A 13,824-nucleotide genomic window follows, 5' to 3' on the forward strand; every position below is an offset into this window, starting at 1 on the left:
TGCATCTTCCTCTCGAACCCCAACTGCCCTCATGTCTTCCCTCCCCACCACATCCATAAACCTTCTCTTTGGTCTTCCTCTCGCCCTTTTGCCTGGGAGCTCCATCCTCAGCATCCTTCTACCAATATACCACTCTCTCGCCTTCGAACATGTCCAAACCATCGAAGTCTGCTCTCTCGAATCTTGTCTCCAAACATCCGCTTTAGCTGTCCCTCTAATTAGCTCATTTCTAATCCTATCCAACCTGGTCACTCCGAGCGAGAACCTCACATCTTCATTTCCGCCACCTCCAGTTCAGCTCCTGTTGTTTCTTCAGTGCCACCGTCTCTAATCCGTACATCATGGCCGGCCTCACCACTGTTTTGTAAACTTTGCCCTTCATCCTAGCAGACACTCTTCTGTCACATAACACACCAGACAACCTTTCGCCAGCTGTTCAACCTGCTTGGACCCGTTTCTTCACTTCCTGACCACACTCTCCATTGCTCTGTATTGTTGACCCCAAGTATTTGAAGTCGTCCACCCTCGCTATCTCTTCTCCCTGTAGCCTCACTCTTCCCCCTCTACTTTCTCATTCACGCACATATATTCTGTTTTACTTCGGCTAATCTTCATTCCTCTCCTTTCCAGTGCATGTCTCCATCTTTCCAATTGTTCCTCTGCGTGCTCCCTGCTTTCACTGCATATGACAATACCATCTGCGAACATCATGGTCCAAGGGGATTTCAGTCTAACCTCATCTGTCAGCCTATCCATTACCACTGCAAACAGGAAGGGGCTCAGAGCTGACCCTGATGCAGTCCCACCTCCACCTTAAATTCCTCTGTCACACCTAAGGCACACCTCACATTGTTCTGCTTGCCATCATACATGTCCTGTACTATTTTACATACTTCTCTGCCACACCAGACTTACGCATGCCAGTACCACAGTTCCTCTCTTGGTACTCTGTCATAGGCTTTCTCTAGATAAAAAAAGACACAAAGCTCCTTCTGACCTTCTCTGTACTTTTCCACGAGCATCCTCAAGGCAAATAATGCATCTGTGGTACTCTTTCTAGGCATGAAACCATACTGTTGCTCGCAGATACTTACTCTGTCCTGAGTCAGCCTCCACTACTCTTTCCCATAACTTCATTGTGTGGCTATCATCAACTTATTCCTCTATAGTTCCCACACCTCTGAACATCCCCTTTGTTCTTAAAAATGGGAACTAGAACACTTTTCCTCCATTCTTCAGGCATCTTTTCGCGCGCTAGTATTCTGTTGAATAAGTTGGTCAAAAATCCACAGCCATCTCTCCAAATGCTTCCATACCTCTACCGGTATGTCATCAGGACCAACTGCCTTTCCATTTTTCATCCTTTGTAGTGCCTTTCTGACTTCCCCCTTAGTAATATTTCCACTTCCTGGTCCTTCACTCTTGCCTCTTCAACTCTTCCTTCTCTCTCATTTTTCATTCATCAACTTCTCAAGTATTCTTTCATCTATTTAGTACACTACCGGCACCAGTCAACACATTTCCATCTCTATCCTTAATCACCCTTACCTGCTGCACATCCTTCCCATCTCTATCCCTCTGTCTGGCCAACCTGTAGAGATCCTTTTCTCCTTCTTTTCGTGTCCAACCTGGTGTACATGTCTTCATATGCCTCTTGTTTAGCCTTTGCCACCTCTACCTTTGCCCTACGTCGCATCTCGATGTACTCCTTTCGCCTCTCCTCAGTCCTTTCAGTATCCCACTTCTTCTTCGCTAATCTCTTCCTTGTATGACTCCCTGTATTTTGGGGTTCCACTACAAGTCTCCTTCTCCCCTTTCCCTACCAGATGACACACCAAGTACTCTCCTGCCTGTCTCTCTGATCACCCTTGGCTGTCGTCGTCCAGTCTTCCGGGAGCTTCGGTTGTCCATCGAGAGCCTGTCTCACCTCTTTCCGAAGGCCACACGACATTCTTCCTTTCTCAGCTTCCACCACATGGTTCTCTGCTCTACCTTTGTCTTCTTAATCTTCCTACCCACCACCAGAATCATCCTACATACTACCATCCTATGCTGTCGAGCTACACTCTCCCCTACCACTACTTTACAGTCAGTAACCTCCTTCAGATTACATCGTCTGCACAAAAATAATCTACCTGCGGGTTCTACCTCCGCTCTTGTAGGTCACTATATGTTCCTCCCTCTTCTGGAAATAAATGTTCACTACAGCATCTCCATCCTTTTGCAAAGTCCACCACCATCTGCCCTTCAAAGTTCCTTTCCTGGATGCCGTACTTACCCATCACTTTCATCGCCCCTGTTTCCTTTACCAAATGTCCATTAAAATCTGCACCAATCACAACTCTCTCGCTGTCTGGGATGCTCAGAACTACTTCATCTAGTTCCTTCCAGAATTTCTCTTTCAACTCTAGGTCACATCCTACCTGTGGTGCATAGCCGCTAACCACATACATAACACCCTCAATTCAAATTTTAGTCTCATCACTCGATCTGATACTCTTTTTACCTCCAAGACATTCTTAGCCAGCTCTTCCTTTAAAATAACCCCTACTCCATTTCTCTTCCCATCTACTCCGTGGTAGAATAATTTAAACCCTGCTCCCAAACTTCTAGCCTTACTACCTTTCCACCTGCTCTCTGGATGCACAGAATATCAACCTTTCTCCTAATCATCATGTCAACCAACTCCTGTGCTTTTCCTGTCATAGTCCCAACATTCAAAGTCCCCACACTCAGTTGTAGGCTCTGTCCATTCCTCTTTTTCTTCTGACGCTGGATCCGGTTTCCTCCTCTTCTTTGTCTTCGATGTCTTCTATGTTTTGGATCATTATCATGCTGAAATGGCCGCCCTAGTTTTATTTTCATTATCCTCATAGACGGCAGCAAATTTTTGTCAAGAATGTCTCAGTACATTTGGCCATTCATCCTTCTTTCAATAATGTGCTGAAAAGCAGCCCCACATCTTCATGTCCCCCCTCACTCTTGGGATGAAGCTTTTACTGTGACGTCCACGGGCATTTCTCCTCCAAACATTGGTGCACATTATGGCATCATTTTGCTTTCATCCTACTAGACTATATTCTCTGAATATTTCACTTCCAAATGTTGTTCAGCAAACATTAAACAAGCTTTGACATGTTTTTTTTTCAGCAGTGAAGTCTCCTGTTGAGCACGCATACAGGCCATGTCAGCAGAATGCATTACTCATTGTTTTCCTTGTGTGACAGTACCTGCTAATTCCAGGTCTGCTTGAAATGATCCACCGGTGGTCCTCAGCTCTGGGACAACTCTTCTGATTATTCTTTGCAATCCTCTGAAATCTTGCAAGGAGCACCCGATTGAGGCCAATTTATGGTGGTATGATTGGCTTTCCAACTTACAAATTCTGGCCCCCAACCGTACTCACTGGAACCTTCAGAAACTTACATATACGCCTGTAACCAATGCCATGGTTAGGTTTTGTAACAGTTTAACGATAGTCTCGAGACAATTCTCTGTTCTTACCCATCATGAGATGAGTCTTAACACACCTTGGCAATGAGACCTTTTTGTATGCCACCAATTAGCACTGACAAGGGTCTGGATTGGTGTTTAATCATTGTTATATTTTGGGTTTTGTATGAGCTTTCCATAATTCTTTGCATGCCCCTTTTAGCTGCTGTATTGTTGTTTCCTTCTTGCTAACTGGGGAGGAATACCAGTTTTCAGAGAATCATCTGTTTCACGAGTTTGATGCTTAAGGATCATTTTCAAATGTATTTTGCTGCCTGCAACAGGAATTGAGGGGATCAGCGCAGGCCTGAAGGTAAAAAATTGAGAAGTCGAATTTCAGGTCTCATGTGGTGCAATTTGCTCCAGCAGTGTTGTATTTTGAGTGGAGTCCTAAAGTTCGTCTTTGATCATGTCCCCATCCTAATAAATGTCCGTCTCTGGTGTGAGAGTCGCACATCTGTTTTTTGGTGATGTTGGACGACGAGCTGAAAGTGGAAGTATGTGCAGCTGAGAGCAGGACTCCACCAGCCCCCTTTTTCCCCAGTGAGACAATCTCCCTCACTTCTCCCTGGGAACGGCTTATGGGCTTTCCACTTTTGCAGAACGAGACACTGCGATCACAAACACGAGTTTTTACCAAACTCCAGCAGCCACTGAGTTTGATATATGTTCAATGGAACCAGCAGTGCCAACGGCTTCCCGCTGATGCGGTTTTACAGCCACATCTGCAGGGCATATGGATTCCCTATTAACCTTTGCGTGGGCCCCGGGTCAACGTTGGAAGAGGCCTACGTCAGCGTGTGCTCTCAGAATCTCAGGAGAGCAGAATAGAGATGTGCAATGGGAGAGGAGTTCTAAGAACCATTTGTTTGGGTGATGTTCAGTAAAAAGTCACCCACGGGCCACGCACCAGCCAGTTTCTGATCGTCACTGAGGAAGTCGTCAGCCGCCAGTCGCACTCTGGTCGGCCACGCCTCGTTTCTGTCTACTTCCCTAAAATGCATTTGTGCTGACAGCGCCGCAGCGAGGGACCACTCCTGCGAGCACACAGACCTCTCTTTCGACAGCACTTCACTCCCCCCACCCCCCTAACCCTTGACCCCGCGCTGGCCATCACTGAGTCTCAGACATCAAACTGTGGCTTCTTTCGACACGCATGCGAACAGCACTTGACCTAGATTCTTCCTAAACTTCCACTTTATTAGGGACAATGCAGCAATAGAACACCATCCTCGACATCACTCCTTTAACTAGATGCTTATGTTCAGCGCGAAAGCTTTATTCTAATTTGTTGGAACAGTAGTTTATGTCCTTTGTATTCAAGATGGGAGACCTCAGGAGGAATGGCGCCACGCCAAAAAGGAAAAAACGCGACTAGCACAGAACCGGACATTGAACTTAAGTGTGATGTAGCGTAAGCCGTCTGTCGTGGCTGCAATGTGATAAAAAAAAAAAAATGACAGCGAATCAATATCGACAGCACAAGAACAAAATGAACATTGCTGAGTCGGCCATTTTTGTCGTGAAGTGGGTCACTTCCTAGACATAAACATACACATACACACGTATCACCATCGGAGCTGATGGTAAATACACTATTTATCGTTAGGTAATGAAAAATGGTAACTTCCTTTTACCCCCGTGACCTTTAAAAGTGTTTAAAAGCGCAAAGCATCGAGTCGAGTGTCTTCAAAAGCTCTCACCATCGCCTTACAACATCAATGCCTCCTTCAAAAGATGATTCGTTTTGATCATTCAAAATATCTTTTCACACTTTTTTATGATCGTTGTGACGAAATGTTGCTTACAACATTGCCTGTTATAAGTAAAGTAAGTCAGTTATAAGTAAAGCTACATAATGGCAACAATTTGACCTACAGCACCTTCTGAAAGTATTCGACCGCCTTGAACTTTTCAACCTTTCGCCACATTTCAGGCTTCAAGCATAAAGATATAAAATAAAAAATGTTCGGCAAGAATCAACAAGTGGGACACAATCGTGAAGTGGAAGAAAATTTATTGGATATTTTATACATTTTTCAACAAATAACAAACTGAAAAGAAGGGCATGGAATATTATTCGGCTCCTTTACTTTCAGTGCAGCAAACTCACTCCAGAAGTTCAGTGAGGATCTCTGAATGATCCAATGATGACTGATGATGATAAATAAAATCCCCTTGTATGTAATCAAGTCTCCGTAAAAATGCACCTGCTCTGTGATCGTAAGTGCAGAGAGCATCATGAAGACCAAGGAACACACCAGGCAGGTCGAAGATACTGTTGTGGAGAAGCTTAAAGCCGGATTTGGAAACAAAAAGATTTCCCAAGCTTTGAACATCTCAAGGAACACTGTGCAAGCAATCATATTGAAAATGGAAGGAGTATCAGACCACTGCAAATCTACCAAGACCCGGCCAGCCCTCTAAACTTTCACCTCGAACGAGGAGAAGACTGAACATAGATGCAGCCAAGAGGCCCAAGATCACTCTGGATGAACTGCAGAGATCTACAGCTGAAGTGGGAGAGTCTGTCCATGGGACAACAATCAGTCGTACACTGCACAAATCTGGAAGAATGGCAAGAAGAAAGCCATTTCTCAAAGATATCCATAAAATGTCTCATTTAAAGTTTGCCACAAGCCACCAGGGAGACACACCAAATATGTGGAAGAAGCTGCTCTGGTCAAGTGAAACCAAAATCAGACTTTTTGATCAAGTGAAACCAAAATCAAACTTTTTGGCCACAATGCAAAATGATTTGTTTGGTGTAAAAGCAACACAGCGCATCACCCTGAACACACCATCCCCACTGTCAAACGTGGTGGTGGCAGCCTCGTGGTTTGGGCCTACTTTTCTTCAGCTGGGTCAGGGAAGATGGTTCAAATTGATGGGAAAATGAATGGAGCCAAGTTCTGGAAGAAAACCTGTCCCAGTTTGCAAAAGACCAGCGACTGGGATGGACATTTATCTTGCAAGAGGACAATGATCCAAAACATAAAGCCAAAGCTCCAATGGAATGGTGTCAGAATGGCCAAATCAAAGTCCAGACCTGAATCCAATGGAGAATGTGTGGACAGAGCTGAAGACTGCTGTGCTCTGCATCAACCTCACTGAGCTCGAGCTGTTTTGCAAGGAAGAATGGGCAATTTCAGTCTCACCATGTGCAAAACTGAGAAAAACTGAAATGTGACGAAAGGTTGAAAAGTTCAAGGGGGGATGACAATACTTTCACAAGGCACTGTAATTGCTTCCTATTGGGAAAATTGTATCAAAATTTGAACATTAACGATTAACTTTCAAATAAAGACACGGTTATAATAACTGCACAGCTCCCCGTGAAGAGAGTAGAGGGGGCATGTCCTAACATGACCTGCTCTTAACAAAGCGCCATTTCCTGGCCTCAGCGTCCAGCCATGTGTTTAGTCTGTCGTGAAAATTTTTTCATGTCAGCACTTTCACGCCATCACTTGTTTTTCTTTATCCCCTTTCAAACTCCGAATAGTAATAATAACAATAATACCATCTATTTAGCCGAGTGCTTTGTAGCTGCTGTTTGCAGTCACTTGCTGCACGAAAGGAACTGAACACACCTCGGTGTGTCTCAGCTGTGTGTGTGAGTGTGTAGTCTGGTTTCCCCAGCCACGGAAGTAAGCCATTATTGGGATGGGCAGCATCGCGCCTTCGTTTGGTGTCTTTTTGTTGTTCCATCTTTGATTAAAGTGCAGCAGGTGACAGACGAGCCCGCGTGTCCTTCTCAAGATTCACATCCAACTTTGGTGAGTGTCGGATTTCGTCTCGTGGTTTTGGCTGTACTAATGGCCAAAGCACAACATGGGCTAAATTATACACATCACAGAGTGGGGGGAAAAAAAGGATCATGAAACATCCCCTGTGACCTCTTAGTCAGATCGGGGGGCCTGAATGACTGATGAGGGCGCCATCGTGTGGTCAAAGTTGGTATTTTTTTCTTTAGCGGCGTTCCCCAAACTTTATTAATTCGAGGCACCTATTTTATGATGGAAAAAAAACTGACGGAACACCAACAAAAAGTGTATAGTAATCCAGTTTTCAGTATTCTCAGAAATGTATTCAGCGTGAAATTTACGCTTCTTTAATTGAACACAACGCTCATCCACTTGCCACACATTCTCATTTAACGCACACTTATTTTACTTTCTGTCGTCTGTTTCCAGAGCGTTTAATTTCCGTCACTGTCTTAGATGGATTAATCAAGTTAATTATAAATCATCCATCCATTTCAAAGCCACTTATCCTCACAAAGGTCACAGGAGGGCTGGAGCCTATCACAGCTAACTTGGGGTGAAAACCAGTCATAATACCTGGAATTCATTTTATTTTGGGTGTCTTTCATGTGATTCGTGGTCATACATCATTAGGGAGTTAAAAAAAATATAACAGTGAGGCTAAGCGGGATGTAAAATGGATGGACAGATGAAATCAGCAATAAAATATAGAAAACTGCCGGCACAGTGGATCAGCTGATAAAGCGCTGGCCTCATAGTTCTGAGGTCCCAGGTTCAATCCCAGACCTGCTTGTGTGGAGTTTGCATGTTCTCCCCGTGCCAGCGTGGGTTTACGGTTTACTCCGGTTTCCTCCCACAGCCCAAAAACATGCAACATGAATTGGATACTCTAAATTGCCCTAAGGTGTAATTGTGAGTCCATCTGTTTGTCTCCATGTCCCCTGTGATTGGCTGGCAACCAGTTCAGGGTGGAGCCTATCTCCTGTCCGTTGACAGCTGGGATAGGCTCCAGCACTCCCCGTGACCCTCGTGAGGATAAGCGACGAAGAAAATGGATGGATGGATGGATGGATGGAATATAGAAAACCAGTCTAAAACCCAACAATCGAGACAAGATAAAAACAGTTAAAACCAAACCAATTATCAAGAATATGCCTGTGTTTTGAAGTGTTGTGATGTTGGAGTCGTAGTTCCTCATGTGAGGTGTGAGAGTGCTCCAAAGGTGGGCGGGGCTGAGGGAGTTGACCCTTTGGCTCCACAGGAGGGAGTTGAAAGAAGTTGAGAGGAGGATGACCCAAAAGAATTGGTGGGCCTGTTGATGTGTCACTCCTAACTGATGATAATACACAGTTTGGAATCTACTTTTTTTTTTTAATAATAATAAGTATTACAGCAAGCTGATTTAGTTTGACAATAGTGCTTGCACAACACTGCACACACTTTTTGTTTGATGCATCCCATTGCTGATGCACACCCCGATCTACTTATCTTTCATCTCTTCTCTTTTTTTTTCATTTCCTTTTAAACCTATGACACGATAAAATAATAGCGGGAAGAGCTGTCTGTAACACTTTGCCTTTCCAAGGTATACTAAATACAATGATACTACGAAATGAGGCAGTGCCAACAACAACCACAATTATAACCGATAGCGCTTTTGCTCACGAAGGCGACGGGGGAGCTCAACCCGATGCCAGTTGACATTTGGCAACACCGGAATGGTCGCCAGCCAGTCACGGGAAACATGAAACATGAACATGAACATTAAAAAAAACTTTCACTCTGACTTTTATCGGCGTGATTTACGAGACGGACCTGAAAAGGCACTGAACAGAATGAAAAATGGAAAGACAGATGACCCGATGACATACCAGTGGAGGTTTGGAAGGAATTTGGAGAGGTGGCTGTGGAGTTTTTGACCAACTTATTCAACAGAATACTAGCAGGAGAGAAGATGCCAGAAGAATGGAAGAAAAGTGTGCTAGTCCCCATTTTTAAGAACAAAGGCGATGTTAAGAACTGTGGGAATTATAGAGGAATAAAGATGATGAGCCACACAATTAGGTTAGGTAGGACAGAAGTAAGTACTGGTATCTGCGAGCAACAGTATGGTTTCATGCCAAGAAAGAGTAAAACAGATGCACTATTTGCCTTGAGGATGCTCGTGGAAGAGTACAGAGAAGGCCAGAAGGAGCTACATTGTGTCTTTGTAGACCTAGAGAAAGCCTATGACAGAGTACCAACAGAGGAACTGTGGTTCTGCATGCGCAAGTCTGGTGTGGTGGAGAAATATGTTAGAATAGTACAGGACATACACGAGGGGAGGTGAACAGTGATGAGATGTGCCATAGGTGTGTCAGAAGAATTTAAGGTGGAGGTGGGACTGCATCAGGGATCCGCCCTGAGCCCCTTCCTGTTTGAGGTAGTAATGGGTAGGCTGACATACGTGGTTAGACTGGATTCCCCTTGGACCATGATGTTCGCAGATGATATTGTGATCTGCATTGAAAGCAGGGAGCATGCAGAGGAACAATTACAAAGATGGAGACATGCACTGGAAAGGAGAGGAATGAAGATTAGCCAAAGTAAAACAGAATATATGCGCGTGAATGAGAAAAGTGGAGGGGGAAGAGTGAGGCTCCAGGGAGAAGAGATATCAAGGGTGGACGACTTTAAATACATGGGGTCAACAATAGAGAGCAATGGACAATGAGGTAAAGAAGTGAAGAAACGGGTCCAAGCGGGGTGTTGGCGGAAGGTGAGTCTCCGCTAGGATGAAGGGCAAAGATCATAAAAAAGTGGTGAGGCCGGCCATGATGTACGGATTAGAGATGGTGGCTCTGACGAAACAACGGGAAGCAGAACTGGAGGTAGCAGAAATGAAGATGCTGAGGTTCTCGCTCGGAGAGAGCAGGTTGGATAGGATTAGAAATGAGCTCAATAGAGGGACAGCCAAAGTTGGATGTTTTGGAGACAAGGTGAGAGAGAGCAGACTTCGATGGTTTGGACATGTTCAGAGGCGAGAGAGTGAGTATATTGGTGGAAGGGTGCTGAGGATGGAGCTGCCACACAAAAGAGTGAGAGGAAGACGAAAGAAAAGGTTGATGGATGTTGTGAGGGAGGACATGGAGACAGTGGGTGTTAGAGAGGAAGATCCATGATATCGGCTTAGATGGAAAAAGATGACACGCTGTGGCGACCCCTAACGGGACAAGCCGAAAGGAAAAGAAGAAGAAACCCACTTTATTGGTCAAAATTGTAGATGAGATTGAAGCTCATGGGTATGGTCTAGTCTGGTCCTAGGTCTTCGTTGAACATGTCCCCTGGGTATTCAACCCTTGACTCCCGCTGCCAGCCCCTCAAACATGGGGGGGAGCTCGCAAACTCTGGCCACAGCTCAGAAGTGTAAGGCAGACGTGTTGGCCTCGAGGCAGAGGCACTTACTTCTTTTCAGATAATTCATATGTTCTTTTGAAAAAAAAAAAAAATCTTGGAATACAGTTTTGTAACTGTAATCCATTTTTTGGGGGAGGGGGGACATTTATATAAGGGATGCTCTGAATGTCGTTCTCCCTTCATTCATCACCTCCTCTAAAGTGTCACATAATCTCCACTTACAAATTCAAAGCCACTCACTGACGACAAAGCTCTTTAGTGTTTGCTTACGCAGAGAAACGGGGTATTATCCATTTCGAGAGGCTGTCGGTACGTGCCACATGGGTGCGTCGGAGTACTTTTTGTGGGCCCTTTCTTGTTGAGAATGAAGTTCCCTCCCCGTCGTTGGGATGCAACCACCGGAGGAATGCGTGAGAACAACTTCTCTTTGCAAATCAGGTAACTTTTGCTTGCGTGCTGAGTTTGAAGTAACGTGCATTTGTACACTGCATTTGTCCCCCTTTCAAGATGACTAGATTGTATAACGGATGCCAACTGGGCAACGTTTCTCACATAGCATAGCATGAAGCCGCGTGAACATTAATTTAAAAAGACTGCATGGAAGCGGTCAACCTCGGGTCTTGTCCCAGTTAGTTTCTTCAGAATCCATTCAGCGCTCTGTTGGCTTCATCAAGCCGTGCTCACCCTCAGAGATAGGGTGAAAAGCTCAGTCATCCGGGAGGGGCTCAGTGTCGGGCTACTGCTCTTCCGCATTGAGAGGAGCCAGATGAGGTGGCTGGGGCATCTGATCCGGATGCCTCCAGGACGCCTCCCTGGTAAAATGTTCCGGGCATGTCCCACCGGAAAGAGACCCCGGGGACGACCCATGACATACTGGAGGGACTATGTCTCTCAGCTGGCCTGGGAACGCCTCGGGATCCTCTGGAACAGCTGGAAGAAGTGGCCGGGGAAAGGGAAGTCTGGGTATCCCTGCTGAAGCTACTTCTCCCGCTCCCCGAACCTGAAAAGCAGAAGAGAATGGATGGATGGATGGATGGATGGATGGATGGATGGATGGATGGATGGATGGATGGATGGATGGATGGATGGATGGATGGACCTCAACAGTTCCATCAGGAATCCAATAGAGGGAGTTGTTGACTAAAATATGCTGTGAAATGGCTTGTATGCAAATCTGACTGAGTAGCACATGACTTTGGGAACACAGCACATAAGAACTCGCTGCTGTTTTGTTCAGTTCTCACTCACAGAAGTGACTTACTGATAATGGTTATATTATTTATGTTTACCATGTGGTACTTTTGGGGGGAAGGGGGGAGGATAGATTTCAAAATTCACAATTGCTTCTCCACCTTGGCATATTTAAGAATACTTTTTCTTGAGCATTGAATTTGGTGTTTTTGTTTTTAATCTGAAGTTGGTGGCTCTGAGTGGCACACAACACAACACATACACACGTCAACCGTTTTGTATAAAATATACATAATATCAAGTACATTGCTATTCGGATACACCAGCGTCGGGTACACTAATACAAGCGATGTATTAATAATGTGATTTTCCAAATTGAACAATCACCCTTTAGTGACATCGTTGGAGAAGCACCAATATCCTATTTTTATGGTTGTGTTTATACTGTGGTGGAGAACTGCAGTTCGTCACACTTGAGAGCTGTTCTCATTTTTTTACGCCCATTGATAAGAGCAAAATTCCTTCGACTCGACTTAAGAGTTAAATTTTCACCTTGGCCACACTCGTAACTCAAACCCGTCGTATCTCAAATATCATTTTACCCGCCCCCCATTGAGATGAATAGAAATGCCATTCATTTGTCCAGCTCCTTATTAGCATTGGCCACCAGGGGGCAGACAGACAAACATGGAGAAAAGCTTTTACAACTGAGTTAGTCAACTGCAGTAAAGTTTGCCTTTTATCACACAGGATTAAAAAAAAAAAAAAATGCTCCTAAAATCTACATATTCCAGCAGAATTTGCAGGATGTGTTCTTTAAAGAAAATTAGGGATCGACCAAAAGACATTTTATAGTGAGTGGGTTTCAAATTAAACTGAGCCTGAGCCATTTCTCAAAAGCACAATCGGCTGGGCCCTGAAAGACGCAAGCTGATTTGGTGCAGTCCTCTAGTGGTGCGGTCGGCCATCTTTTTTCTGTCGCTGTCAGTGTCGGCGTTTGTGGGGGGCTTTTCATGCGCCCCACGGGCTTGCAGTTGGACTCCTCTGAACTGAGAAAGGAACGAATCACTTTGTGAAGTGATTCCATTCAGTACGTTCACTCCAAAGATGTGCTCCTTGTGAACGACAACACTAGTACGACATCTACACTCTCCTCCCCCACTGAAATGCTCGGTGGTGCGCAAATCTGCAGCAGTAAAATTAACTCGGGTGCACTTTTAACATTTTCTGTCGGTGTGCACCCCAGTTAAAAAACGTTGACACCTATGTTATTCGTTAGCCCGTCTTTGGCATTTTGTCACATTGTCAAATGAGCAGCTTTCTTGACAATGTGAGAGAATGAGCAGAAAAAAAACAATTTATTTTTCATCTTTTTTTGATGGAGCTCTTATGTTGAAACTCCTTAAATAGGAAAGAACAATTCAGTCCAATGTTTTCCAGGCCGGTCTTCCCATCGAGGGTCTTGTTTATCGATGCGTTGAGGCAACCTTTGGTTCTCGGCCTGCTAACTTTAGCTTCACAGCTCGCATGGTCGCACTCAGCCCTTTTTTGGGCTTGTGTTGCGCCAAAGTAGATTTACCTTCAATAACCATTTAATAAAGCTCCATCCATTAGACTCTGAGGCTTCGTAAGAGCCGGCTCCATTAATCCTGATTACGGGATGCGTGGCAGAGGAAAAGGGTCTATGTGTCAAGCATGCCATCGAGTGATTTATATCCCCGGTTGGGATGTGTGTCTTGTCAGTCGGCGCTGAGAGGACGGAGGGGAGAAGAAGCGCTCCGTGATGCTGACAACTTTTGCCCAGTCTGACCACAGTTTGTGCCGCCTCGCTTCCACAGCGGCGCTCCGGCGCTGATGTCGGTCAGCCTCGCCGTCCCACGGCCGCTTCGAGCATTTTCAGCATGGACCCCAAGGCCCCCAGCGGGACCTTCAAGAGGTCCTCGCTCAAACGCAGCACGTCTGGCTCTCAGAAGGTAAGAAA

At 45.1% G+C, this 13,824-nt stretch overlaps 1 protein-coding gene across 1 annotated transcript in view; it reads left to right on the forward strand.

Moving 5' to 3' along the window:
* The first annotated feature begins 10,957 nt into the window (after nucleotides 1–10,957).
* LOC133502137 (transient receptor potential cation channel subfamily M member 1) overlaps nucleotides 10,958–13,824 on the forward strand; it is a 32,686-nt gene continuing 29,819 nt past the window's right edge. Inside the window, exons 1-2 of the mRNA XM_061822579.1 lie at nucleotides 10,958–11,090; nucleotides 13,587–13,816. Coding sequence (XP_061678563.1) covers nucleotides 13,745–13,816 — 72 coding nt within the window. The 5' untranslated portion in view covers nucleotides 10,958–11,090; nucleotides 13,587–13,744. The remainder of the gene's footprint in view (nucleotides 11,091–13,586; nucleotides 13,817–13,824) is intronic.

Source organism: Syngnathoides biaculeatus, chromosome 6 (assembly GCF_019802595.1).
Source record: "Syngnathoides biaculeatus isolate LvHL_M chromosome 6, ASM1980259v1, whole genome shotgun sequence".
NCBI lineage: Eukaryota > Metazoa > Chordata > Actinopteri > Syngnathiformes > Syngnathidae > Syngnathoides > Syngnathoides biaculeatus.